This window comes from Talpa europaea (assembly GCF_964194135.1).
Source record: "Talpa europaea genome assembly, chromosome: 5".
Classification (NCBI taxonomy): domain Eukaryota; kingdom Metazoa; phylum Chordata; class Mammalia; order Eulipotyphla; family Talpidae; genus Talpa; species Talpa europaea.
The window spans coordinates 78696762-78722957 of record NC_140071.1 but is presented as its reverse complement, the minus strand read 5'-3'; the positions used below and the strand labels follow the sequence as shown (position 1 = coordinate 78722957).

General features: G+C 36.7%; 1 protein-coding gene across 1 annotated transcript in view; it reads left to right on the top strand.

The window, feature by feature from the left end:
- Positions 1 to 23610, top strand: part of RAP1GDS1 (Rap1 GTPase-GDP dissociation stimulator 1) — a gene marked incomplete at both ends in the record, with an annotated part of 251575 nt that extends 227965 nt beyond the window's left edge. The window contains one exon of the mRNA XM_084232955.1: positions 23483 to 23610. Within this exon, the coding sequence (XP_084089081.1) occupies positions 23483 to 23610 (128 nt within the window). The remainder of the gene's footprint in view (positions 1 to 23482) is intronic.
- Positions 23611 to 26196: the final 2586 nt, after the last annotated feature.

Sequence of the window (26196 nt, the reverse complement as noted above, 5' to 3'; positions counted from 1 at the left end):
TTTTTTCTGCCGTCTTTATTTGGTTTTGGTATTAGTGAATTTGTTGGCTTTGTAAAATGTGCTTGATAGTATTGTCTTTCTCAAAATTTTTTTTATTTACTAACTTATTTGAAAATAGGTTCATGGCATGTTAATATAAACCCCAACTTTTTACTAAAAATCTGAAAAATTTTTCATCTATAAGAATATCATTTTATGCATTTTGCAAATCTCTTTAATGTTCGAATTGATAGAAGTCAGCTAGGTTGTTATTCATGTTCTGCATTAAATTGGTCATGATGCATTGCTTTTTCCTTTTTTTTCTTTCTTTTTTTTTTTTTTTGCCACCCAAAAATGTATCATTTATTGCTGGTGGGAGTGAAAACTGGTCCAACCACTAGGAAAGTGATATGGAGTTTCCTCAACCTATGAAAATGGAGCTACCATATGACTCAGCAATTCCACTCCTAGAGATCTACCCAAAGGATACAAAAACACTGACTGAAAAGAATACCTGTACCCCTGTTTATTGCAGCATTATTTATAATAGGCAAAACCTCAAAACAACCCAAATGCCCAAAAATAGATGACTGGATCAACAAGATGTGGTATATATACACAATGGAATACTATTTAGCAATCCAAAAAGATAAACTCATGCCATTCACAGCAGCATAGATGGAGCTAGAAGGAATTATGCTCAGTGAAATAAGTCAGAAGGAAAAAGAAAAATATCAGATGATTTCACTTATAGGAGGAATATAGGGGAACCAAATAAGACATCAGGGGAAAAAATAGTAGCAATAGAAAACAAAACAAAAACAATTATAAAGCAGAGACATCCTGCAGGGTAGGAGGAGGGAGGGAGGGGGGAGCACAGGGGACTGTGGTGATGGCACATGGGTGAATTAGTGAAGGAAATCTCTGGGGACTACACCTGAGGGGGGAGGGAGCAAACATTGTTGAAAAATGAACAATGATGTAAACTATATATAAATTTTAAAAAGTGTATGGAAAAAATCTTTTTTTTTTTTTTTTTTAATTTTTGGAAATGTTTTAAGATAGGTACCACCAGTTCATCTTTGAACGTTCGGTAACTCATTTATGAAACCATCTGGACCTGGGCTTTTGTTGTTGGATAGGGTTTTGATTACTGTTTCATTTTCATTATTTGTATTTGGCTTGTTTAGGTTTCTAGTTATTCTTTATTCAGCTTTGGATATTTACATAGTTCTAAGAATTTGTCCATTTCATCTACATTGTTGAACTTGTTTGCATGTAAATATTCATAGTAACCTCTGATTATCCTCTGGATTTCTCCTTTGCCTTTCATAGTAATTTCTTCTCTTTCATTCATGATCCCATTTATTTGAGTTTTCTCCCTTTTTTTTCTTTGTGAGCCTAGCTAGAGGTTTGTCTATTTTGTTTACTTTTTCAAAGAACCAGCTTTTGGTTTTGTGTGTCTTTTGGATTGTCTTTTTATTTTTATTTCATTTATTTCTGATTGATTTTTTATTATTTCTAGTTTTGGGTTCTTGTTCTTTTTGTAGTTCTTTGAGATGGGTGGTTAGGGTTTTTGGTTTGTTTTTTTTTTTTTTTTGATTCTTTGTTTCTTGATGTGGGTTGTATTGCTATATACTTCCCTTTTATTGCTGTTTTTGCTGTGTCCCATAAAATTCTGGAATGTAGTGTCCTCTTTGTCATTTGTCTCGGTGTATTTGTTAATTTCTTTGATTTCCTCACTGACCAGTTGTCTTTCAGTAGCATGTTCTTCATTCTCCATACGATGGGTATGAGGGCTCCTTGCTTGCTTTTCGTAGTTGATTTCTAGTTTGATGCCTTTATGGTCAGAGAAGATGGTTATGGTCTTGATTTTCATGCATTTGTTGATGTTCCCCAATATGTAGTCTAACCATGTATCTCCACTAACCTGGAGAATGATCCACGTGCACTTAAGAAGAATGTGTATTCAATGTCTTTTGGGTGCAGTGTCCTATAGAGGTCTGTTAGGCCCATGTGTTTTAGCCCTTTGTTTAGGACTATTGTGTCTTTATTTTTTTCCTCATTACTGTGCCCTTGTTAGTATGTGACAGTGGGGTGTTGAAGTCACCTACCATGTATGTATTTTCTCCAATGTCTGTTTTCAGCTTTGAGAGTAATTATTTTATGTATATTGGAGCTCCTCCTCTGGATGTATAGATGTATACATAGATATATAGATATAGATATATATCTATATATACATATATACTATATATACATATATATAGTGTTATAACTTACTGGTGCACTGTTCCTTGATCATTATGTAGTGACCGTCAGTATCTTTTATCACCTTTTTTAATTTGAAATCAATATTATCTGATATGAGTATTACTGCCCCTGCCATCTTTTGGGGGCCATGCTTATAGAATTGTTTTCCAGCCCTTTATATTTAATTTATGTTTATCTTTGTCTCTCATGTGTGTTTCCTGGAGACAGCAAGCAGAAGGTTGGGTTCTGTTTTCTTATGGAGCCTGCTACTCTTTGTCTTTTTATTGGTGAATTTAGACCATTTTCATTTAGGGTGATTGTTGATATAGAGGCGTCTATAGTTCATTGTGTTTCTCATTTGGTGTTTCTGTTCATTACCTTGTTCAGTTCTTCTCCATTCTTCTGTTGGTTCAGATTTTAAGGCTTCTTGTAATATTTCTTGGAGTGGGGGTTAGTGGTAGCGAATTTCTGAAGATTTTGGTTTTTCCTTCATTTGGGAAGAAAAGTTTTGCAGGATATTCTTGGCTAGCATTTTTTATCTTGCAGTTTTTTTAAATATGTTGCTCTATTCTCTTCTTGGCCATAGTATTTCTTCAGAGAAGTCTGATGTCAGCCTAATTATTTCTCCTTTATAAGTTATCTGTTTCTTCTCTCTCATCAACTTCATTAATTTTTCTATTAATTTTTCTTTTGAAAACTTTACTATTATGTATCTTGATGTAGTTCTCCTTTTGTTATGGTAATTTGGTGTTCTTTTAGCTTCCTCTATGTTATTTTCATTTCCTTCTTCATGTTTGGGAAGTTCTCTTTAATTATTCCCTTTTATAAGTTCTCTGTTCCTTTGTCTCTCTCGTCACCTTCAGGGATACCTTTAAGTCTTATATTATGTTTCTTCATATTGTCATGTATTTCTCGGAGTGTTTCTTCATTCTTTTTCCCTTGTCTCTTCTCTGTTTTGGTTCCTTTTATATCTGTATCTTCGAGAGTACTGATTTGTTCTTCCATTTCATTGTTTTTACTTGAATTCTTTAGCTGCCCCATTAATCTTTTAATTTCTTGCATTTCCTTTAATTCCTTCTTTTAAGACTCATTTTATTCTTGAAGTCTTTGATTATATCCCTCTTATTATTGTTTTCCTTTTCTTTTTTATGTTTTTTAATAATGGTGAATCTGAATTCTCTTTTTGTCAGGCAAAGAAATTCTTCCATGTCAGTGTTGTTGAGTTCTGGGGACTGATTTTCTTTTTGTGGCATGTCATTCCCTTGAGGGCTTGCTTGGCTGTTTGTATATTTCCTTAAACCTGTCAATTGATTTTGAATGTGGCACAGCACCCTGCGCCACTGGTGCTGGCAGGCATTTCTTTGGGGTGCTCCTTCTGGGATGACAGGGACTGGTGGTCACGCAGGGTCCGGCAGTTTGATGCCAGGCTTCTCAAGGACTATGATGCTGTGGATGTGCTGGTGATCATTAGCCTTGAAGGTTGCCATGTCTCTGTATGCTGTTGGTCTATTCCCCTGTTTGTGCACCTTCACCTTTGGCTGCTGAGACCTTCTTCTGCCTTCCTGGCTTCACTCACAGTTTGGGTAGGTGGTTGCACCAGATGCATGGGCATCACTGGCCTCCAACAGCTTTATGTGGGCTGACATGCACTCCCCAGACTGGTTGCTGCTCCCATCTGACTGCTGGCCTGCCTCAGTCACAATTCAGGGTGAGTGGTGCACGAGTACAAGGGGTTGCCTGCCTCCAACAGCCATGTGGGGGCCATCATGTGCTCCCTGGGCTGGTCACTGTTCCCTTCTGACTGCTGGGCCTGCCCTCTCTTTTTGTGGCTTCACCAACAGTTTGAGTTAGGGGTGCAGGGTTCATGGGGGTTGCCAGCCTCCAACAGCCATGTGTGTGGAAGTATTCTCACTTTCTCAAATTGTGGGGAGAGTTTGAGAAGGATGGGTTTTGGCTCAATTTAAAGGTTTGGTAGAATGCACTAATAAATCCATCTGTCATGGACTTTGGTATTTGGGGCACTTTTGATTTCCTTTCTTGCTGTTGTTCTGTTCAAATGGTGTATTCATTCCTGATTCATTTTTGAATGGTTGTATATTATTAAGAATTTTTCCATCTCTTCTAGGTTATTCAACTTACTAACCTACATATATGTTCATAGTAATCTGTTATGATCCTCTGAATTTCTCAGTTTTCTGTTGTAACTTTACTTTTGTTTTGGATCCTGTATTATTTGAGTGTTTTTATTTTTATTTTAGTTTATATATTTTTAAATCATTCTTCATTTTTATACAATTTATGCTTTTTCATCTCAATTATAGTCCCCATAAAATTCCCACCACCAATTCACTGGTGTACCATCACCATATTCCCTGTGTTCTTCCCACCCATTTTGATCCTACCCCCTCCCACAATCCCACATAATTCTCTGATTTATAGTTGCCTGTTGATTTTGATTTTTACTTCATTATAATTACTTTTTTTTCCTGATTCCTTATTTGGATCCTCTACATTTCTCCTATAAATGAAACCATCCAGTATTTTTCTTTTTCTTTCTGGCTTATATCATTGAGCATGATCCCTTCCAGCTCTATCCATGTTGCTGCAAATGGCATGAGTTTATCTTTTTTGATTGCTGAGTAATATTCATTGTGTATATATAACACATCTTCCTGATCCAGTCATCTATTTTGAGACATTTGGGTTGTTTCCAAAACTTACTCAGCACCAATTGATATGATCATGTGTTTTTATTTTTCTTTTTGTGGATGTGTTGGATTACATTAATTGTGTGCAATAAACATAGGGGAGCATGTGTCCTTTTGAATTAACATTTTTGTGTCCTTTGGGTAGATACCTAAGAGTAGAATTGCTGGATCATATGGAAGCTCCATTTTTAGCAGTTAAACGGACCTCCACACAGCTTTCCATAGTGGTTGGACTACTTTGCATTCCCACCAGCAGTGTAGGAGCGTTCCTTTTTCTGCACATCATCACCAACACTTGTTGTTGCTAGTTTTTTTAATATGTGCCATCCTTACCAGTGTAAGGTGGTAACTCATTGTGGTTTTGATTTGAATTTCCCTGATTATAAGGATTGTTGATCATTTTTTCAAATGCCTGTTGGCCATTTATATTTCCTCTTTGTAGAAGTGTCTTTTTAGCTCTTTGGCTAAAAAAAAAAAGCTGAAGAACTAAAAAGACTCCTTTTAGCTCTTCTGCTAAAAAGACTGGGTTGTTTACTTTGTTTTTGTTGAGTTTCGTCAGCTCATTGTGGATTGTTGTGATCAGTCCCTTATCATTAGTATTGTGTGCAAAAATTTTCTCCCAGTCAATGGGGTGTCTCTTTGTTTTGGTTAATGTCTCTTTTGCTATACAGAAGCTCTTTAATTTGATGTAGTCCCAACTGTTTATCCTTTGCTTCATTATCTTTGCTTTGGGTGACGTGTCTTTAAAGATGTTACTGAAGTGTATGTCATGTAGTGTTTCACCTATTTTTTCTTCTTTATATTTTATGGTTTCAGAACTTATGTCTAGTTCATTAATCCATTTTGAGTTGGTTTTTGTGCATGGTGTGAAGTAGTCATCTAGCTTTATTTCTTTGAATGTAGCAACCCAGTTTTCCTAGCACCATTTATTGAACAAACTGTCCATGTTCCGTTGCATATTCTTTGCTCCTTTGTCAAATATTAGTTGTCCGTAAATCTGTAGGTTTATTTCTGAGTTTTCAATTCTATTCCATTTGTCATAGTGTCTGTTTTTGTTTCAGTGCCATGTTGTTTTGACTATTAAGGCTTTGTAGTATAGTTTGACATCTAGAAGTGTGATACCTCCATTCCCTTCCTTTTTAGTAAGGAGATCTTTGGCTATTTGGGGTATTTTGTGTCTGCATATGAATTTCATCTATATTTGTTCTATTTCTTTGAAGAATGTCATTGAAATTTTCATTTGAATAGCATTGAATCTGTAAATTGCCCTTGGTAGGATGTCATTTTGATATTAATTATTCCAATCCATTAGCAGGGAATGTCTTTCCATTTCTTTGTATCTTATTTCTTTTTAACATGTGTTATAGTTTTCTTTGTATAGATCCTGTACCCTCTTTTGGTAGGTTTATTCCCAAGTATTTGAATTTTTTTTGTTTTCAATTATAAAAGGGATGATTTTCTTGATTTCTTCTTCAGATTTATTGTTTGTATGTAGGAAGGCTACTGATTTTTGTGTGTTTTTTGTATCCTGCTACTTTACTAAACTGATTGATTATTTTGATTAGCTTTTCTGTGGAGTTTTTGGAGTTATCATATCATCTGCAAATAGTGATAATCTTATTTTGTCTTTCTTATTTGGTTCCTTGTATATCTTTCTTTTGTCTACTGCTCTGGCTAGGACTTCCAGTGTTGTATTAAAAAGCAGTGGTGAGAGTGGACATCCTTGTCTTATCTAGATATAAAGGGAAAGTCTTTCGGCTTTTTGCCATTGAGAATGATTTTGGCTATGGGCTTGTCATATATGGACTTCATTATGCTCTTATATCCCAAGAATTTCGAGGGCCTTTATCATAAATGGATGTTGAACTTTATTGAATGCTTTCTCAGCATCAATTGATATGATCATGTGGTTTTTATTTTTCTTTTTGTTGATGTGTTGGATTACATTAATTGATTTTCAGATGTTGAACCATCCTTGTGTCCCTGGAATAAATCCTGCTGGGTCATGGTCAATTATCATATTGATGCATTGTTGGATTCTGTTGGCTAAGATTTTATGGAGGGTTTTGCATCAGTGTTCATTATTAGAGAGATTGGCCTGTAGTTTTCTTTTAGGTGTTGTCCTTCTTCGTTTTTGGTATTAGTGTAATATTGGCTTCATAAAACGTGTTTGTTATTATCCCTTCCTACTCAATTTTTTGAAAGAGAAGATCAAAGAAGAAATTAAAAAATACCTTGAGATGAATGATAATGAGGATACAACTCTCAGAACATATGGGACACAGCAAAAGCAGTTACCAGAGGAAAATATTTGGCAATACAAGCATACATCAAGAAACAAGAAAGAACTCGGAGGAACAAACTAATCCCCACCTTAAAGAACCAGAAAAAGAACAACAAAATAGCCCAAAAGCCAGTAGAAGAAAGGAAATAAAAATCAAAGCAGAAATAAATGAAATAAGAAAACAATCCAAAAGGTCAATGAAACTAAAATTTTTGTGTAGGATAGGCACTAGTTCATTTCTGAACTTTTGGTAGAATTCATCTGTAAAGCCATCTGGTCCTGGGCTTTTGTTTTTGGAGAGGGTTTTTATTATACTGTTTCGATTTCACTGCTTATAATTGTTCTGTTTAGGTGTTCTGTTTATTCTTCATCTAGCTTTGGGTGATTGTAAAGTTGTAGGAATTTGTCCATCTCTTCTGGATTGTTGAACTTGTTTGCATATAACTGTTCATAGCAGTCCCTAATTATTCCTTTGGTTTTTGCAGTGTCTATTGTCATGTTTCCTCTCTCATTTATGAACCTATTTATTTGTGCTTTCTTCCATTTTTTTCTTTGTGAGCATGGCTAGAGGTTTATCTATTTTGTTTATTTTTTCAAAGAACCGACTTTTAGTTTCATTGAGGCTGTGGACAGCCTCATAGGTTGCATTTTAACCCCTGTCACCACCAGGGAGGCCCTGATTCTGTTTCTTAATCCAGCCTGCAACTCTGTGTCTTTTTATTGATGAGTTTAGTCCATTTACATTTAGAGTTAATATTGATACATTGGCATGGTATTTGCCATTTTCTTTGTCTTTTTGTGATGTTATTCCTTCTCTTGTTTGTTTCTTCTTATTCATCCCTCTGTTGGTTTTGGATTTAGGACTTGTTGTATTTTTTGGAGTGGGGGTTTAGTCATAATGAAATTCTGGAATTTCTTTTTGTATGAGAAGGTCCTAATTCTTTTTCCATAGAGGAAGGAAAGTGTTGCAGGATAAAGTATGCTTGGTTGACATTTGTTGTCTTGCAGTTTGTTAAGTATGTCCCTCCATTCTCTTCTTGCCCTAGTTTTTCTTTGGAGAAGTCTGATGTCAGCCTGATGTCAGCCAGTTTTCCTTTATTATCTGTTTCTTCCCTCTTGTCAGCTTCATATTTTTTCCTTGTCTTGGATTCTTGGGAGCTTTAGTATTATATGTCTTGCATATTTTTCCTTTCATCATGGAAGTTTGGTGTTCTTGCTTCTTGTCTATTTTCATCTCCTTTTTCATGCTTGGGAATTTCTCTTCAATTATCTTCATGAATATTTTCTCTATTCCTATAACTCTCACTCTCTTCTGCGATTCCTATAACTTATAAATTTCCCTTCCTTATGGGGTCAGATAGTTCTTGAAGTGTTTCTTCATTCTCTTTCGTTTGCACTTCTCTTTCTTTTTCTGTTTTGGTTCTTTTTCGTTTTTTAATTTTTTTAAGATTTATTTATTTATACAAGAACTGGGGTACAGGTCAGAGGCACGGGAGAGTGAGGGAATTCACCAGAGAGAGGGGGGTGCAGAACAGGCAGACGGAGCGAAGACGCTGCTGAGGGGAGCAGCCGGGGAGGAACAGGAAAGGTCTGCCACGCCATGCGGGTTTTTCCCTGGCCCACCAGGAATCAAACCAGCACTGCAGAGGCTGCGGACAGCTTCACAGCACAGTGCTCAACTGTTGCACCACCAGGGAGGCCCTGGTTCTTTTTATTTCTTTGTCTTCGAGAGTTCTTCTTCGTTCTTCCATTTCATCTATTCTGTTTCATTGCTTTTCCCAGAGTTCTTTAGCTCCTTCATTAATCTTTTAATCCCCTGCATTTCTTTCACTTTCATTTCCCTCTTTAGGAACTCAATTTCATTCTTCTGATCATTGATTATTTTTTTTGTATCATTCTTTTCCTTTTTATCTTCTTTCAGTTATTTAATCATGGTGATTTTAAATCTCTATCTGACAGGCAGAGGAGTCCTTCCATGTCATTGTTGATTGTGCTCTTTGTCAGGGAGAACTAATCTATAGGTGACTGATCTGGAGTTGAGGGAGAACTCCTGCAGTTCACAGTCACTCTCACTCATGCCTGGGGTACTGCTGATAGCCCCCTTTTCTGGGTTTCCCAACTTTGATCTCTACAAAAGGCTGTAAGCCAGGTTTTCAGCCTAACTTTATTGAACTTATTCTTCTTTTTTTTTTTTATCTCTTTTTTTTTTTTAAAGATTCGTTCATCTATTTATACAAGCACTGGGTACAGTCAGAAGCACAGGAGGGTGAGAGAACTCACCAGAGCCAGAGCAGAATGCAGAAAAAGGCAGACTGACGAAGTACACTGCTGAGGGGAGCTGCGGGCGGCAGGAGAGGTATGCGCGCCATGTAGGACCCTCGCCCCGTGGCTGGGGATTGAACCGGCGCTGCTGAGGCTGCAGACAGCTTCACAGCCCAGCACTCAACCACTGCACCACTGGGAAGGCCCCACTTTACTAAACTTCTAACAGCAGCTTCACTGTGTCAGCTTGGGGGTGGGAAAAAGTAACCCCTCTCTTTCTTTAGTCTTTGCTATGGGCCCTTCCCACCTGGCAAACCCTAGCACTTTCAAACATATCACCCCAAAGTTAGGTTCATGTTTAACAACTTTCCCCTCCTGAGTGCCACTCTAACATGGATTTGAACCATAGTTTCCACCCTGCCTACTTATTCCAGAAGCCTCTCTCCATGCCAACCACCTTTTGTATTATATAGCTGATTTTTTTGAATGTCTTTCTGGTGTATGACATCAGCATTAGTCTCTGATGTCCCAGAGATGCTCTATTTTTACCCCAAGTCACCTGATCATCTGAGTCAAGTGCCCTATTTGACTAAGTTATCCTCCTGGTAGCAAATTAGGAAAACTACTCTGTTGCTGTCATCAACCCATATTTCTCTCTCTCTTCCTTACAAGAAGAATGTTTAAAGGACTTCTTTAAACTGAAGCAAGGTAGTAAATTAATATTTAAAAAAATACCGTAAGTAGCATGAAACATAAAAGAAAATCTTGGGCCTCCCTTGGTGGCGCAGGCGATTGAGTGCAGTGCTGTGAGGCTGTCTGTCCACAGCTTCCGCAGCGCCGGTTCGATCCCGGCCAGCCGGCGAGGGTCCCACATGGTGTGGCAGACCTCTCCTGTCTTGTCCGCTGCTTCCCTCAGCAGTGTATTTCGTCAGTCTGCCTGTACTGTTCCCCACTCTGTCTCTGGTGAATCCTCTCACCCTCCCGCGAATCTGGCCTGTACCTCAGTTCTTGTATAAATAAATAAATAAATCTCAAAAAAAAAAAAAGGAAAGAAAACCTTACTGGTAAAGGTAAATACATAATAAAGGTAGTAGGTTAATCATGTATATAGGTAGTATGAAAGTTAATAATAATAGTAGTCAAATTAACAACTAAAACAATTCAGGGGTATATAAAATAAAAAGATGTAAAGTGTGACATCTAAAATAAAACACCAGAGGAGTAATAAAGCTAGAGAGTTTTAGGATATTTTTAAATTTAAATTCCTGTGAACTCAAATAGAATATTACACACACAATTCAAACACACACACACACATCCCGATAGTCACAAAAGGAAAATTCTTTCATAGAAATATGAAAGATGAGCCTCCCCTGGTGGCGCAGGCTGTTGAGCATAGCACTGTGAGGCTATCCGCAGCCTTTGCAGTGCCAGTTCGATCCCGGCTAGCTGGCAGACCTCTCCTGTCGCCCACTGCTCCCCTCAGCAGTGTTTTTCGTCAGGCTGCCTGTTCTGTTCCCAGCTCTGTCTCTGGTGAATCCTCTCACCCTCCTGCGCATCTGGCCTGTGCCCCAGTTCTTGTATAGATAAATAAATCTTAAAAAAAAAAAAATGACAGGTAATGAGAAGGGAATCTAAGCACACTACAGTGAAAGTCATCATACCACAAGGGCAGAGAACAAGTTAAGAAGAAAGGAACAGAGAGGATCTATAAAATTAAAATGACATTGGGCCTCCCCTGGTGGCACAGGCAGTTGAGCGCACTGTAAAGCTGTCCACAGCCTCTGCAGTGTGGGTTCGATCCCAGCCGGCCAGCGAGAATCCCACTTGGCACTGCAGACCTCTCCTGTCTCCCCCGCTGCTCCCCTCAGTGGTGTATTTCAGTCAGTCTGCCCTTTCTGTTCTCCGCTGTGTCTCTGGTGAATCCTCTCATTCTCCCGCGCATCTGGACTGTACCCCGGTTCTTGTATGCATGAATTAATAAATCCTAAAATAAATAAAATAACATTAAGTACATAGTTGCCAGTAATTACATTAAATGACTTAAATCCTCTAATCAAAAAGACATGGAGTAGCTGAAAGACTTAAAAGGCAAGACTTGTCTGTATGCTACTATAAGACTCACTTCAGGTTTAATACCACACAAAGTGAAAGTGAAGGAATCAAAAAGGATAATCCCGGAAAATGGAAATGAAAAGAAAACTGGTACTGATGTCCTTACATCAGACAATATAGACTTTAAAACAAAGACTATAGTAAAACACAAGGAAAGACATTGCATGATGATAAAGAGGATATAGCATTTGTAAATATTGTGCACTTGACACAGAAGCACCTAAAAGAATAAGACCAATATTGACAGGCCTAAAGGGAGAAATTGACAGTAATATAGTAATAATAGGGGATTTTTAATTTCCCACTTAATAGAAGATCATCCAGGGCCTCCCCTGGTGGTGCAACGGTTGAGCACTGGGCTGCGAAGCTGCCTGCAGCTCTGCAGCGCTGGTTGATCCCCGGCCGCCCTACGAGGGTCCCACATGGTGCGACAGACCTCTCCTGCTGCGCCTACTGCTCCCCTCAGCAGTGTATTTCATCAGTCTGCCTGTTCTCTTCCCCACTCTGGCTCTGGTGAATTCTCTCACCCGCCCCCCCCACCATGCTTCTGACTGTACCCAGTGCTTGTATAAATAAATAAATAAATCTTAAAAAAAAAAAATAGATCATGCAGGTAGACAATTACTATTGAAATAGTGGCCTTAAATAACACTTTAAACTAAATGAACTTAACAGATATTCATCCATCCAAAAGCATTAAAATATACATTTTAAGTGGACATGATGCATTCTGCAGGATAGCTCACATGTTGTGGCACCAAACAAGTCTCAATAAATTTAAGATTAAAATCAAACACAATAGTAAGAAAATATAAATCAATTACAAGGAAAAACCAGAAATATTCATGAATTTGTGGAATTAAACGACATGCTTCTGACCAAACAAGCTATCACTGAAGATATCAAAGAAAAAAATATCTTCAGATGAACATATAAAATTTATGGAATGTAGCAAAAGCAGTACTAACAGCTAGGTTCACAGTGAAACAGGAGTACCTCAAGAAACAAGGAAAGAAATCTCAAACAACCTAACTTTACACCTCCAGAAACTAGGAAAAAGCAGAACAAATGAAGTTGTGTATTAGTAGAACAAATGCTCTAATACAGGTCAGAGTGGAAATAAGTGGAGACTAAAAGGTGTATAGAAAAGATGAATGACACTAAGAGATTTTCTTTGAAAAGATAAACAAAATTGATAAATCAATATACTCTCACCCAGGGAAAAAAGGTGAAAAGACTCAAAGGAAAACAAAGTTAAAACAATAACAGAAATAGAAGATCATAAGAGACCAATATGAATAATTATATATCAACACATTGAGCAACCTAGTAGAAATGGGTAAGTTCTAAGAACATACAATCTTCTAAGAATGAACCGTGAGGACATAGAAAATAGACTGTGATTGAATCAGTGATCAAAAAGCCTTTCCAAAAATAAAAGTTCAGGTGAGACAGCTTCACGGGTGTCTTTCACCAGATATTCAAAGAAGATTTAATACTATCCTTCTCAAACTCTTCCAAAGAATAGAAGAGGAGGGACTGCTGCAAAGTCTTTCTTTGAGGCCATTATCAACATGATTCCAAAACCAGATAAAGACACCACTAAAAATAAAAATAAAAAAGTAAAAACTACAGGTCAGTACCTGTATAAAAGTAATGCCACCCAGTAAACTGAGAAGCTAGTCTGTGGTGCTGTGGTGAAGGTGTTTAACCAAGGCTATGTCTCATTTACCAATGAAACTCCCAAGAAAGATCAGAAACATAACCTCAAATTGTGCCAGTGAAAATCCAAAGCTACAAAGGACTTTGGGGGTGAGCCTACTAGAAACTCAAAATGGAGATGTGTCTAAAGAAACAATGGTATGTAGAAAAGTGAAAAAAATCCTTCAAACAGTCTTTGCCTGTGGACTTGTCAAAGCCCATAAAAAAGGTATGTCTAAAGAAACAATGAAAAATGTAAAAGTTTAAAAATCCCTAATACTGTATGAAGTAGGCTTGTCATAAACCCCAAATGGAGATACAGTCTAAAGAAATAGTAGGAAATGTAAAAGAACAAAAACACACCCAAATCAAACAGCCCAAATGCCCAAAAATAGATGACTGGATCAAGAAGATGTGGTACATATATACCATGGAATATTACTCAGCATTCAAAAAAGATAAACACATGCAATTTGCAGCAACATGGATGGCGCTGGAAGGGATCATGCTCAGCGAAATAAGCCAAAAAGAAAAAGAAAAATACAGGATGATCTCACTCATAGCAGGAATCTAGAAAACTTAAATAAGGGACCAGGAAAATGAATAACTATAAGAAAGTGAAAATCAAAATCAACAAAAAACTATGAACCAGAGACACTTTTTGGGGGGTGGGGGGTGGGAGGGGAGGGATTGGGGTCAGAATGGGGGTTTGCAATTGTATGGGGGAATATAAAAATAAAATTTATTATTTAAAAAAAAAGAAAAAAAAGAAAAGAAAAGCACACACACACACACAAAAGAAACAAATAGATATAAATAAACAAGAGTATAATCTTAAAGGCAAATTTCTGGGTTTAACATAAGAACAATAACAAATGGTAAGTCAAATCCTTAAGGTGCAAGAGATATTGCAGGAAAAAGGAAGAGAATATATCAGAAAACACAGAAATTATGCAATAGCATAAATAAATCTTACTATAATAGTAATTTCATTAAATATAAGTGAATTAAACTATTGAATAAAGCCAAAAAAAAAAAACACACACACCCAAATCTACCATATTAATTAATGGGGAGCAAAGTAGTCTTCCAATTCAGAAACAAAGAGGAGAAAGAAAGAAAAAAGAACAATGGTGGATGGTGCTGGGGCTGACACCAAAAAAGCAAAATATGAAGACAGAAAGAAATCTGAAGAAATAGGTTTCCACACTCCCAAAGGAACAGAAGACTGTAGAGAAGCCAGGCAATGAGAAAGATGAGTTACTGCAAGGATTCACAAGCACTTTTTAAGAAAACTTCATTTGCTTCTCTATTCGTGTCCACAAGAACGTATGTAAGGTAGTAAAGTAAATTGGCTTTACATGTCTAAAATTCAACATAAAGGTATCATATACTTCTGGAAGGCAGTGATCTTCTAGCAGCTGCAAAAGCAGACTGGAAAAACCTTAGCATTTCTCATCCCTGCAGTTGAACTCATTGTTCAATTAAAGTTTATGCCCAGGAATGGACCAAGAGTCCTTATTCTCTCACCTACTATGGAACTGGCCATGCAAACTTTTGGTGTTCTTAAGGAGCTAATGACGCACCATCTTCACACATGTGTTAATAGTGGGCGACACTATAGATCTGCTGAAGCACAGAAACTTGCTAGTGGGATCAACATCATTGTGGATACACCAGGTAGTCTCCTGTACATATGCAGAATACCCCAGAGTTTATGTGTAAAAAGCTAGCAGTGACTGGTGATCAATGAGGCTGATCATACCTTGGATGTTGGATTTTAAGAGGAATTAAAGCAAATTATGAAATGTGTCAACATGCAAAGAGTCCATGCTTTTTTCAGCCACACAAATGTGAAAGGTGAAGACCTAAAAGGTTTTCTCTGTACAGGAGATGCTGTATGTAAGTGTTGAGGATGATAAAGCTAGATAGATAAAGGTAAAATGAATGGTCTTGAGAGTGGTTGTTTGTCCCTCCAAGAAGAGATTGCTTCCGCTCTTTACTTTCATTTATAAGAACTGGAAGAAGAAATCAACGGTCTTCTTTTCATCCAGTGAATCTATGAAATACCACTAAGGGTTGCTGAACTACATTGACCTGCCTGTCCTGGCCATCCATGGAAGGGAGGAGCAAAAACAGCAAGCAACCATATTCTTCCAGTTCTGCAGTACAGATTCAGGTATATTGTTGTGTACACAGCTGGGGAACTGAATATTCCTGAAGTTGACTGGATTGTGCAGTGTGACCCTCCAGATGACTGCAAGAAATGTGTGCATTGTGTAGTTAGAATGCCTAAACTATAGTGAGCTTATCTTGCTCATTCTTCACCCTAAAGAATTGGGTTTCCTTACTTTCCTCAAACATTTCAAGGTTCCAGTAAGTGAATGAGTTTCATGATGCAAATTTCTAGAAAAAACTTACTGAAAAGAACTACATTTCTCCAAAGTCAGCCTAGGAAGCATATTGTTTGCATTTGTTCTTCTGATTTAGTTATTTCTTGGATCTTAGTTGTAGTTTTCACCCCTCCTGAAAATTCTGCAGTGTAATAGAACATATGGCTTTCAGAACTACCTAAGAAGCACCTTAGATTAAAGATGGTATTGGTTTCTTGGGGGGTGGTTCTATTTCTTTTCTTTTTTTTTTTTTTTTTTTTAAGCAATGGCTCTGTTTTTAAGGAACAAGAAATGTGTGTTGCCATTATTATTTCAATAAAATACCACTAGCAGTCCTAACAATTAGGGTGTGACAGTGTGCATCTTGAGTGTTTTGAGTCTCATTTACATCAGTATAAATCCTTTAAAAAAAGAGATCAAGAGTGGACACATTCAAATTTGTTCATTTCAGTGGTTTGGAGTTTGGTGAACCTTTCCAACTCTGCAGAGTACTTAAATGGAAAAGCCAGACCATCAGACATCGCTCCGTGCACGTTAATGTTAGTATCTTTTCGAGAAAAAAATTTCTTCTTCTTGATCCATGAAACAAATAGATTTATGGTAAAAACTGAAAATGAACAAAGGTCAGAAAACAGTGAAAATAAAGTGATTAATCTGATCAGATTTTTTTTTGTTATTATAGGATTTCTAGATTCTTGTGTCTTATGTTTTATTTCTAGTGTGTTTTATAGCTACAAAATGGTTATTTCATTTTATAGCAATTCCAAAACAGTGTTGCTAGTGCCATTTTGCTGTTGTGTATTCATATAAATCTGTTAAACTTTAAGTACATTGAGGTTATCAAGTTAGAGCATTCCAGTAATGAATTTTAAAAGATTGACCTACAAGTTAAGTCTTTTTTTTTTTTTTTTTTTTCCCGTGGGACCCTTGCCAGTGGCTGGGGAACGAACTGGTGCTGCAGAAGCTGCGGGCAGCCTCGCAGCCCAGCGCTCAACCGCTGCGCCACCAGGGGAGGCCCAAGTCTTTTTTTTTAAAAGATTTATTTATTTATGCATTCAAGAGCTGGGGTCAGGCCAGAGGTGTGGGGAGGAGGGTCTGAGAGAGTATTGACCAGAGACAAGTGGGGAACAGAACAGGCAGATTGACTGAAGTACACTGCTGAGGGGAGCAGCGGGTGAGTCAGGTGAGGTCTGCATCCATGTGGGTTGCACCCTGGCCGGCTGGGGATCGAACTCATGCTGCAGAGGTTGCAGATAGCTTCATAGGTTGCATCTTAACCCATTGTGCCGCCAGGGAGGCCCTACAAGTTAAATCTTAATGGTCAGCTAACCCCATATATAGTGCCCCAGACCTCTCCTGTCTCACCTTCTGCTCCCATTAGCAGTGTATTTCAGCAAATCTTCCTGTTCATTTCCCCACTCTGTCTCTGGAGAATCCTCTCAACTCCCTGCACTCCTGGCCTGTACCCCAATTCTATGCTAAATAAATAAATAAAAATTTAAAAAAGAAAAAGAAGATACTATGAATCTGGGCTTTGGTATTATCACCCTAGCTGGAACTCGCCTGGGTTTCAAACTTTGTCTGCTTGGGCTCGTGGCTTTTTAATAACAGTTTATCTAGTAATGTGGGATTTTGTTTGTTTGTTTTATTTCCTAAATAATGTCTCCAAAAACATACAAATGCAAAGGAAAATGTTTAATCCCAGAACAATTAATGTTGTTATTTTTCTGTATAATTATTATATTTTGCTTTATAATCTGCTCTTTTGGATACGTACATTTTAGATTTTATCAAAAGTGAATTCTCTATTGTCAAAAAACTAGCAAGGATGTAAGATAGTACTTAAATAATTTTGGAAGGAAAGAAAGAGAGAGGAAGGGTGGGAGGCAGGGAAGAATGGAGGGGCTAGGGGAAGGAGAGGGCAAGGAAAGTGCGGTTTCATGACATGTTATTTTCTCATGTTTTTAAATAATTACATCAGGGTAGGAGGAAGGAAAGGAGAAAACTACCAGTCAGTAACCCTGACAATCATATATGTGAAAATCCTTAACAAAGTGTTAGCAAACCAAATTCAATTATACATTAAAAGGATCAAACCATGATCAATGCAGTTACACCAAGAATGGTCTGACATTTGCAAAACAACCTACACAATACACCATATCAAGAAATCAAGAATAAAATTTACATGATTATCTCAGTGGATACAGTAAAGGCATTTGACAAAATTAGTGTCCATTCATAACCCTTAGCAAAGTGGTACAGAGAATATATATACCTCAACATTGTAAAGACTGTATATAACAGCTCACAGCTAACATTGTACTCAATGGGGAAAAGCTTTCCAAGAAAAAGACAAGGATGCCTAGTCTTACCACTTTTAATCAATACATTGTCAAAAGTCCTGGTCAGAGATGTAGGCAAGAAAATGAAATATAAGGCATCAAAATTGAAAGAGAAAAGATAAATCAGTGCCTTATTGTAGACCATATAATTCCATGTAGAGGAAACCACAGAGACTCAACCAAAAAAATCTTTTACAACTAATAAGTCAGTAAAGTTTGAGGATGCAAGATCAATATACAAAAATTGGTTGTATTTCTGTATACCAACAGTGAACTATCAGAATGAGAAAATAAGGAAATAATCCATTTAAATTATATTAAAAATAATAAATAGGGCCTCTCCGGTGGTACAACAGTTGAGCGCTGGGTTGCGAAGCTGCCTGCAGCCTCTGCAGCACTGGTTCAATCCCCGGCCACCAGGTAAGGGTCCCACATGGCGCGCAGACCTCTACTGCTGCCCGCTGCTCCCCTCAGCAGTGTATTTCATCAGTCTGTATGTTCTGCTCCCTGTTCTGGCTCTGGTGAATTCTCTCACCCTCCTGCACTTCTGACTATACCCAGTGCTTGTATAAATAAATAAATAAATCTTAAAAAAAAATTAAAAATAATAATTAAAAATACATGGGAATAAATTAACCAAAGGGGTAGAAGACTGGTGTATGAAAACTACAAGATGACAAAAGAAATCAAGACACAAATAAATTAAAAAAAAATCCATGCTTGCGGTTTGAAAAACTAATATTATTAAAATACCCATATTATCCAAAGAAGTATGCAAATCAATGCATCAAAATTTCAAGGGCATTTTTCACAGAAATAGAACAGGCAATCCTAAATGTGTATGGGACTACAAAAGATCCTAAATACAAAGAAATCTTGAGAAAGAAAAATAAATCTGGAGGGATATCACGTAACCTAACTTTATACTTACAGATTATAGTAGTCAGAACAGCATGGTATTGGCATAAAAACAGACATGTAGTTCAATGAAATGAAGAGCCTATAAGTTAATCCATGCATAATATGGTCAATTAATAGTTGACAAAGGAGAGAAGAATATACAGTGGGGAAAGGACAATATCTTCAATAGATGGTGTTGGGGAAACTGGACAGCCAGTGTAAAAGAATGAAAGTTTATCACTCACACCATTCACAAAATTAAGTCAAATAAATTAGTCTTTCATTATGGTTTCATAAGAAGAAATCATAGGTGGTAAGCTCTTTGACATTGGTGTTGATGTGATTTTTTTTTTTTTTTTTTTTTTTGGTGGGACCCTTGCTGGCGGCGGGGGAACGAACCGGCGCTGCAGAGGCTGCAGGCAACCGCTGCGCCACCAGGGGAGGCCCGTTGTGGTGTTATTTTTTTACATCTGAAACCAAAAACAAAATAAGCAGTGGGACTACATCAAACTAAAAATCTTCTCCATGGCAAAGGAAATTAACACTAGTATAAAAAGGCAACATATTGAATGGGAGAATGTATTTTCAGATAATATATCTGGTAAGCTGCTACTATCCAAAGTATGTAAAGGACTCGCACAACTCAATAGGAAAAAACAAAAAGCCTGAATATAAAATGGACAGAGGATTTGAATAGACTTTTTTTTTTAAAGATTTATTTATTTATTTATACAAGCACTGGGTACAGTCAGAAGTGCGGGAGGGTGAGAGAATTCACCAGAGCCAGATCGGGGAGCAGAGCAGGCAGAAGGACCTAAGCACACTGCTGAGTGGAGCAGCGGGCGGCAGGAGAGGTCTGCGCGCCATGTGGGACCCTCCTCAGGTGGCCGGGGATCAGCCAAGGATCGAATCAGCGCTGCAGAGGCTGCGGGCAGCTGCGCAACACAGCGCTCAACCGCTGCGCCACTGGGGAGGCCCTGAATAGACATTTTTTATTCCCAAAAGAAGATATATAGGTGGCCAGCAGGCACATATAAAGGTTCTCATTATCACTATCAGGAAAATGCATACAAGACCACAATGAGGTATCACGTCACACCTATTAGAATGACTGTTAGAAAAAAAAGAAAAATTACAGTGCTTGCAAGGATATTGAGTAAAAGGAACCCTTGTGTACTTTTTAGGAATGTAAACTGGTGCAGCCATGATAAAAAGTAATATATAGCTCAAAAAATTAGAAATGGTACTCCCATATGATACAGTAGTTCCACTTTCTCTTCTGGGTATCACAGAGTAGGAAAATAATGATTGTGTGTGTGTGTGTGTGTGTGTGTTCATTGCAGCATCATTCACAATAGCCAATATATGAAAACAAACTAATCGACCATCAGTGGATGAATGGATAAAGGAGATACAATGCAGCAAGTATATATGCATACATATAATAAAATACTAATCTGCTGTAGAAAAAGAATAAAGACTTGTTATTTGTGACACCATGGATATACCTTGAGGGTATTAGTCTAACTGAATCACATAAAAAAAGACAAATATCATATGATTTCACTTACATGTGGAATCTAAAAAAAAAGAAAAAGAAAAAACAAACCTGAACAGAGAATAGATTGTGGTTGACTGAGGGAAAATGGTTTGGGAGTGGGAATAGAAAAGGGGGGCCAAGAATTACAGACATCTACATATATAGTAAAATAGGAATGTAGTGTAATGTTGACTTGTCGATAATTGGATTATTGTTGGGTAGCTGAAATGGTATGTGTCAATATTATCTCAATTTAAAAAACTTTTTAAGAAGCTTGAAAAATTCTGATTGCATTAAACTTTTAGATCTCAGTATTCCTATATAGCAGTTCTTAGAGTCTTAAAAGTCTGTATTTTCCTGTGTTGAGGTTAAATAGAGCAAGAAAACCACAAAGTACAAGAAATCCAAATGGGAACCTAGTGTCATAGAAAATATTGAAAGAATTTGTCACAAAAGTAGTTTGAAAACAAGCATAAGATTTTTCTATAAATTACATACTTCATATTTGAATTGATGATAGTATTAAGTGGTTTATAATTCATCCTTGAGTAGATAAAATGAGCTATGTTTAATAATAACACTAGTAGACTGTAGAATTTGTCATCTGGTTTATGTAATGTTACAAGTAAAGCTTTTCGTATTTTGTTTATGAGGTAAGTTTGGTATGCAACACTGTTTTAGGATTACAATTTCATCACTTTGACAAACATATATACCATACCACACCCACCACCACAGATCTAGTTACCATCCATCACCATCCATTCAGCAACTTCTCCCACCCACACACACTTCTCCTCTCTCTTATCCTAGTTAAAAATTCTGTTGCTGGAATCTAATTATTTGTTTTGTTTTGTTTTTTCTGTTTGCTTTTTTACTCTATATTCCATATATGAGTGAAATTACGTGGTATTTGTCTTTCAGCATAATCTCAAGATCCATTTATGTTGTCTCAACTGGCAAGATTTCATCTTTTTTATGGCTTTTAAGAGTACTATCCATTGAATAACAAATTATTTCCATAAGTTGCCTATTGTGAATAATGCTGTAATGAACACCAGGATGTGTACACCTTTTTCAATTTGCGTTTTCATATAGCTAACTAGAAATATATAATTGCTGAATCATGTAGTAATTATTTTTATAATATTTGAGGAACCTTCGTACTGTTATCCAGGGTAGCTGCATTAATTTACCTTCTCAGGTAAATGAGGATTTCTTTTTCTCTACACCCACACCAACACTTGTTTGTTTTTTGTCTTTCTGATACAGTCCAATCTCAAAAGTGTGAAAAAAAATTCTCATTGTTTTTATTCCTATTTATTAATAAAGTGATGTTGGACATTTTTTGAAGTGCCTATGGACCATCTGTATGTCTTTGAAGAAATGCCTATTCAGAATCTCTGCCCTTTTTATAAACAGGTTTTTTGTTTTGTTGAGCTGTATGCATTCTTAATATATATTGTTTTTTTTTCTTTTTATATTTTTTATATCAATCCCTTGCTAGATTTATGAGTTGTGAACATCTCCCTGTCAATAGCTGGACTTTTCATTTTTGTGGTGGTTTCTTTCACTATACAGCTGTTAGTTTGAGTAATCCCATTTGTTTTTGCTTTTATTTCCCTTATCATTAGAGTGAAAAGGTATCTTTAAGGCCAATGTTTGCGAGCTTATCACCTGTTTTTTCTACATATTGTATGGTTCAGGTCTTATATTCTCATTTTGAATTAGTTTTTGTGTATGGTGTAAGATAGTGGTCTAGCTCTATTCTTTTGCATGCATGTCCAGTGTTTCCAGAACCATTTGATAGAGACGTCTCTCGTTCCATTGTATGCTCTTGGCTCCTTTGTCATAAATTAGTTGTCCATCTATGTGTGGGTTTTTTTCCTGGACCGTTAGTTCTGCGCCATAGATTTGTGTGTCTTTTTATTCCAATACTAAGCTATTTCAATTACTATAATTTTGTAGTATAGTTTGAGTGGGGGAGTGTGATATTTCCACTTTTGTCATTCCCCAAGATTGTATATAACTGTGAGATATCCTTTATAGGTTCATATATTTTAGTATTGTTTTCTATTTTTGTGAAAAATGACAAACATATATAAATTTTTATATATGTATTGTTTTCTATTTCTGTGAAAAATGATATTGGATTTTGATAAGGATTGCATTGAATCTATAGACTGCTTTCAGGTAAGAGGACAATTTTAACAATGTTAATTCTTCCAATCCATGAATACAGACTATCATTCCAATTTCTATCTTTATTTCTTTTCACAATGCATTATAGTTTTCAGCGTACAGGTCTTTCTTGACCTATGTTTAGGTTTTTTCTATGCATTTAATTCTTTTCAATGAAGTTATAAATTGGCTGTTTTAATTTAAATTCTTCAGATATGATCTAAGCAAATTAATATTTTTGTGCTAAGTCTCTGGATCTCTATTACCCTAGCTCCTGTCTTTCTTAACAAAAGCTTCTTTGTTTTCCCTAGCTAGAAGTGGATTCTCCCCTCTCAGGTGCAGTTCCCAGGGTTGAGGCACCCAGTGTGGGAATCAGGCCCTTCACTCCTCAGAGTCTTCATGTTTATGATTTCCCTTCCTAAAGTGGGTTGCTGTACATTTGTCAATTGTGTATTTGCCTTTCCTACCCTTTCTAATGGTATCTTTCACTTTTCATTGTGGAGAGATTGATCTTCCAATCTTCACTTCTGTTTGAGGGTTGCTCCATATATAGTTGCTAGTTCATTCTGAATGGGAGCGAGGGGGAGGTGAGACCAAGATTTTTCTCTGCTATCTTGAACCAACTTTTTTCATTTCTCTGCTTTGTTTTGTTTTAACATCCCCTAAATATTTTTAAACTACTATATCTCTTTGCTCAAAATTGTTCGATGTTTATAGCTTTGCCTCACCCAAATAAACATTTTGGGTATATGTTTTGGATAGATTATGCAGTAAGACTAGAACCTAACAGAAGTGTATGTTATCTTGTTTTTGTCTTCCAGAATCTCTACACAAGGAAGTAGAGGATTTGGCCTTTCTAGATGTTATTTCCAAACTCCGCGGTCATGAAAACAAAACCGTTGCCCAGCAGGCCTCTCTTACAGAGCAAAGACTTACTTTGAAAAGCTGAGAATTGCCCCTTCCTGATATATGCCATCATCCCATCTCTGATTTCCCATTTGTCCTCCATTCAACTGTCTCTTTTGCTTCATTCTCTGCCATATCACTTGTGCATGTGTATAATGGCTCAGTACCAATTGAAGAACTGCTGTAGGTACCTGCCCAATAAGATTTCTAAACCCATAGTTAGTGTGAACATGAATTTGTCAAAAACAAATCTCTGCCCATAACTTTCCTATTATATTTCCTATTACTTGAGCTACATAAAGTAGAATGTGCATGTTATATTCCTATGATGATATAAACTTGGTACTACATAATGACTTAATTCTTCACACTTGCTAAACTACATAATAATGTACTGGTAAATTAGAGAAAAACAAGAATTGCAGCAGGATCTGTCTAGCTTGTTAAAGATAGACTTGAATAGTAAAATTGGCTCTAGTTTTTGGCAGTTGGGAAGCACAGTGTCCAAAAATAATGGCTGCTCATTCATAGTCTTACCCACTAATGCCAAACCCATGGTACCTAGAGTTTAATAAAATCCACTGCTCTCTCTTTACCCTATGTTTTCTTCTATTTCCTAACTGTGGTAACCTTTGAAACTGCCACAAACTTGGCAAGACTTCCTGAGGGTTTTGACTTTATATTTAATTAGCGGTCATCAGTAGCCTGATGTTGAAAATATTTTTGGTTTTCAGCATGTAACAAAGGGGTTGAAGAATCTATTTCACTAGTACTTACTGGTTTTTGCATTTATTTTAGCTTGATATATGTATAGTTTCACCTTAGAATGTCTACCATTAGTTAATCAGCATCATCCAACACTTGCCTTTAAAAGGCACAGGGCATTTGTTTTCAACTGAGAAAATTAAATATAGCTCATTGGAACATGGATTTTTTTTTTTTTGCTGGTTTTCATTATTCAGCTTGATTCATTTCATCTTTCATAGTCCTTTTAAATCTTACATTAGAACAAGCAGGACATAGCAAAAAAATATTAAGGAATAAGTTTGTCTAGACTAAGGAAAGGAAGCAGGTATAAAAGCCATAGTAACCAATCCCCTTTATTCTGCAAATGGCCTCATCAATTTTCCACTTCCATTTTCCATCAAGAATGCAGTGAATCTTAAAGAGTATCAGAAAGGTAACAGCACCATGACTCAAGATGAGATAAATCCCTTAGCAAAATATAGTATACTCTTCACTGCCACTACCACCAAATAGGTTTCTAAAGATTTTAAAACATTCTTTGTAAATTAATCAAAACACCTCTCTGACAACCCTGCCTTCTTGCAATATTCAAGTTTAACAAATTCTGGCCAAAACAGTAAAATAAATCCAAAATGTCAGGGCAGCAAGACAGTAGAATGGGCTACGAAAAAGAGCTTCTTCCTCTCCAACACGAAATGCTGCATCTCTTAGGATGATCACAGTTGGAATTTTATGTCCAAGAAATGGACTATTATTATGAGTGCTTATGCTACCTTATTGTAAGAGTGATCTCTAATGTTTTCTGGGCTGGACTATGTTATAGATAATGTTGCTTAATAGAATGTTCATGATAATAAATAAATAAATAAATAAATAAATACATACCATATCATATCATACTGTAATGGCATTATTTGGTTTGTATCTTTTACAGTTTCCCAGAGCAGTGACTGTTCATTGCTGATGTCCAATAAGTTTTTGATGAGTAACCCCTACTTCTTTGAAATTTCCAGACCGCCTGAATTAATTCTAGATAGACTGATAAACCTAGATTTAGATAGTTTGTCCAACTTCAGATTATTTTTTATAGTAGTATCTGTGCCTTTTGATATAGAAAACCTCAGGACAGAAAGATCTGAAAACTACATATTTGTGAGAAACTATGTTCTGGCCTGGCTGCCAGCAATCAATTTGTTGATATTTTAGTAACTCCTGTCTCCAGTCAAACAACTGGCATCAGATCAATTTGAATTATCATTTGTTATTTGGAAAGACCAAAAGTCTACATGCCCTTAATATGATAGGGGTCCACCAGATTAGGTGATGTTTGCTCTACTATCAAGTGGTGGGAATCTGCAGACAGTACTCTCCTACTCATTAATCTTTGTTCTACAGACCACAGTTTAACTTGCTACTCATTAAGAGTGCATTCTAAAAATAGAAAAAGATTTAAATATTACCTTATGCTAGAACCAGAACATAAATAAAAAGCAAATGGCAGGAATTAAAGGGAAGATGTCTAAACAAAATACACTCAAATGCCAACTTTCCTTCCCTCCCATCCCCATTAATGCCACAGAATCTTGCTAATCACCCACCCAGACTGTAACCTTGTTGTGCTCAAAGCAAAATTAAATACCATTAATCCAGTGTTTTCTTTAATAAAAGTAATTTTGATCAAACTACCTGATAAGAAGAGTGGAGATGGGGACAAAATTTTTCAGTTCTTAAATAATTTCCTTCTGAATGGAACCAGAGTGCAGCTCTCAAATATAAGCATTAGTGTGAAATGCTTTGAGTAACCCTGCATGTGAAGATTTCAAAAACAATATTCTTTGGTATCATTAGAAAGCTTGTTATTATTTCTGAACTTAAGGGGTAA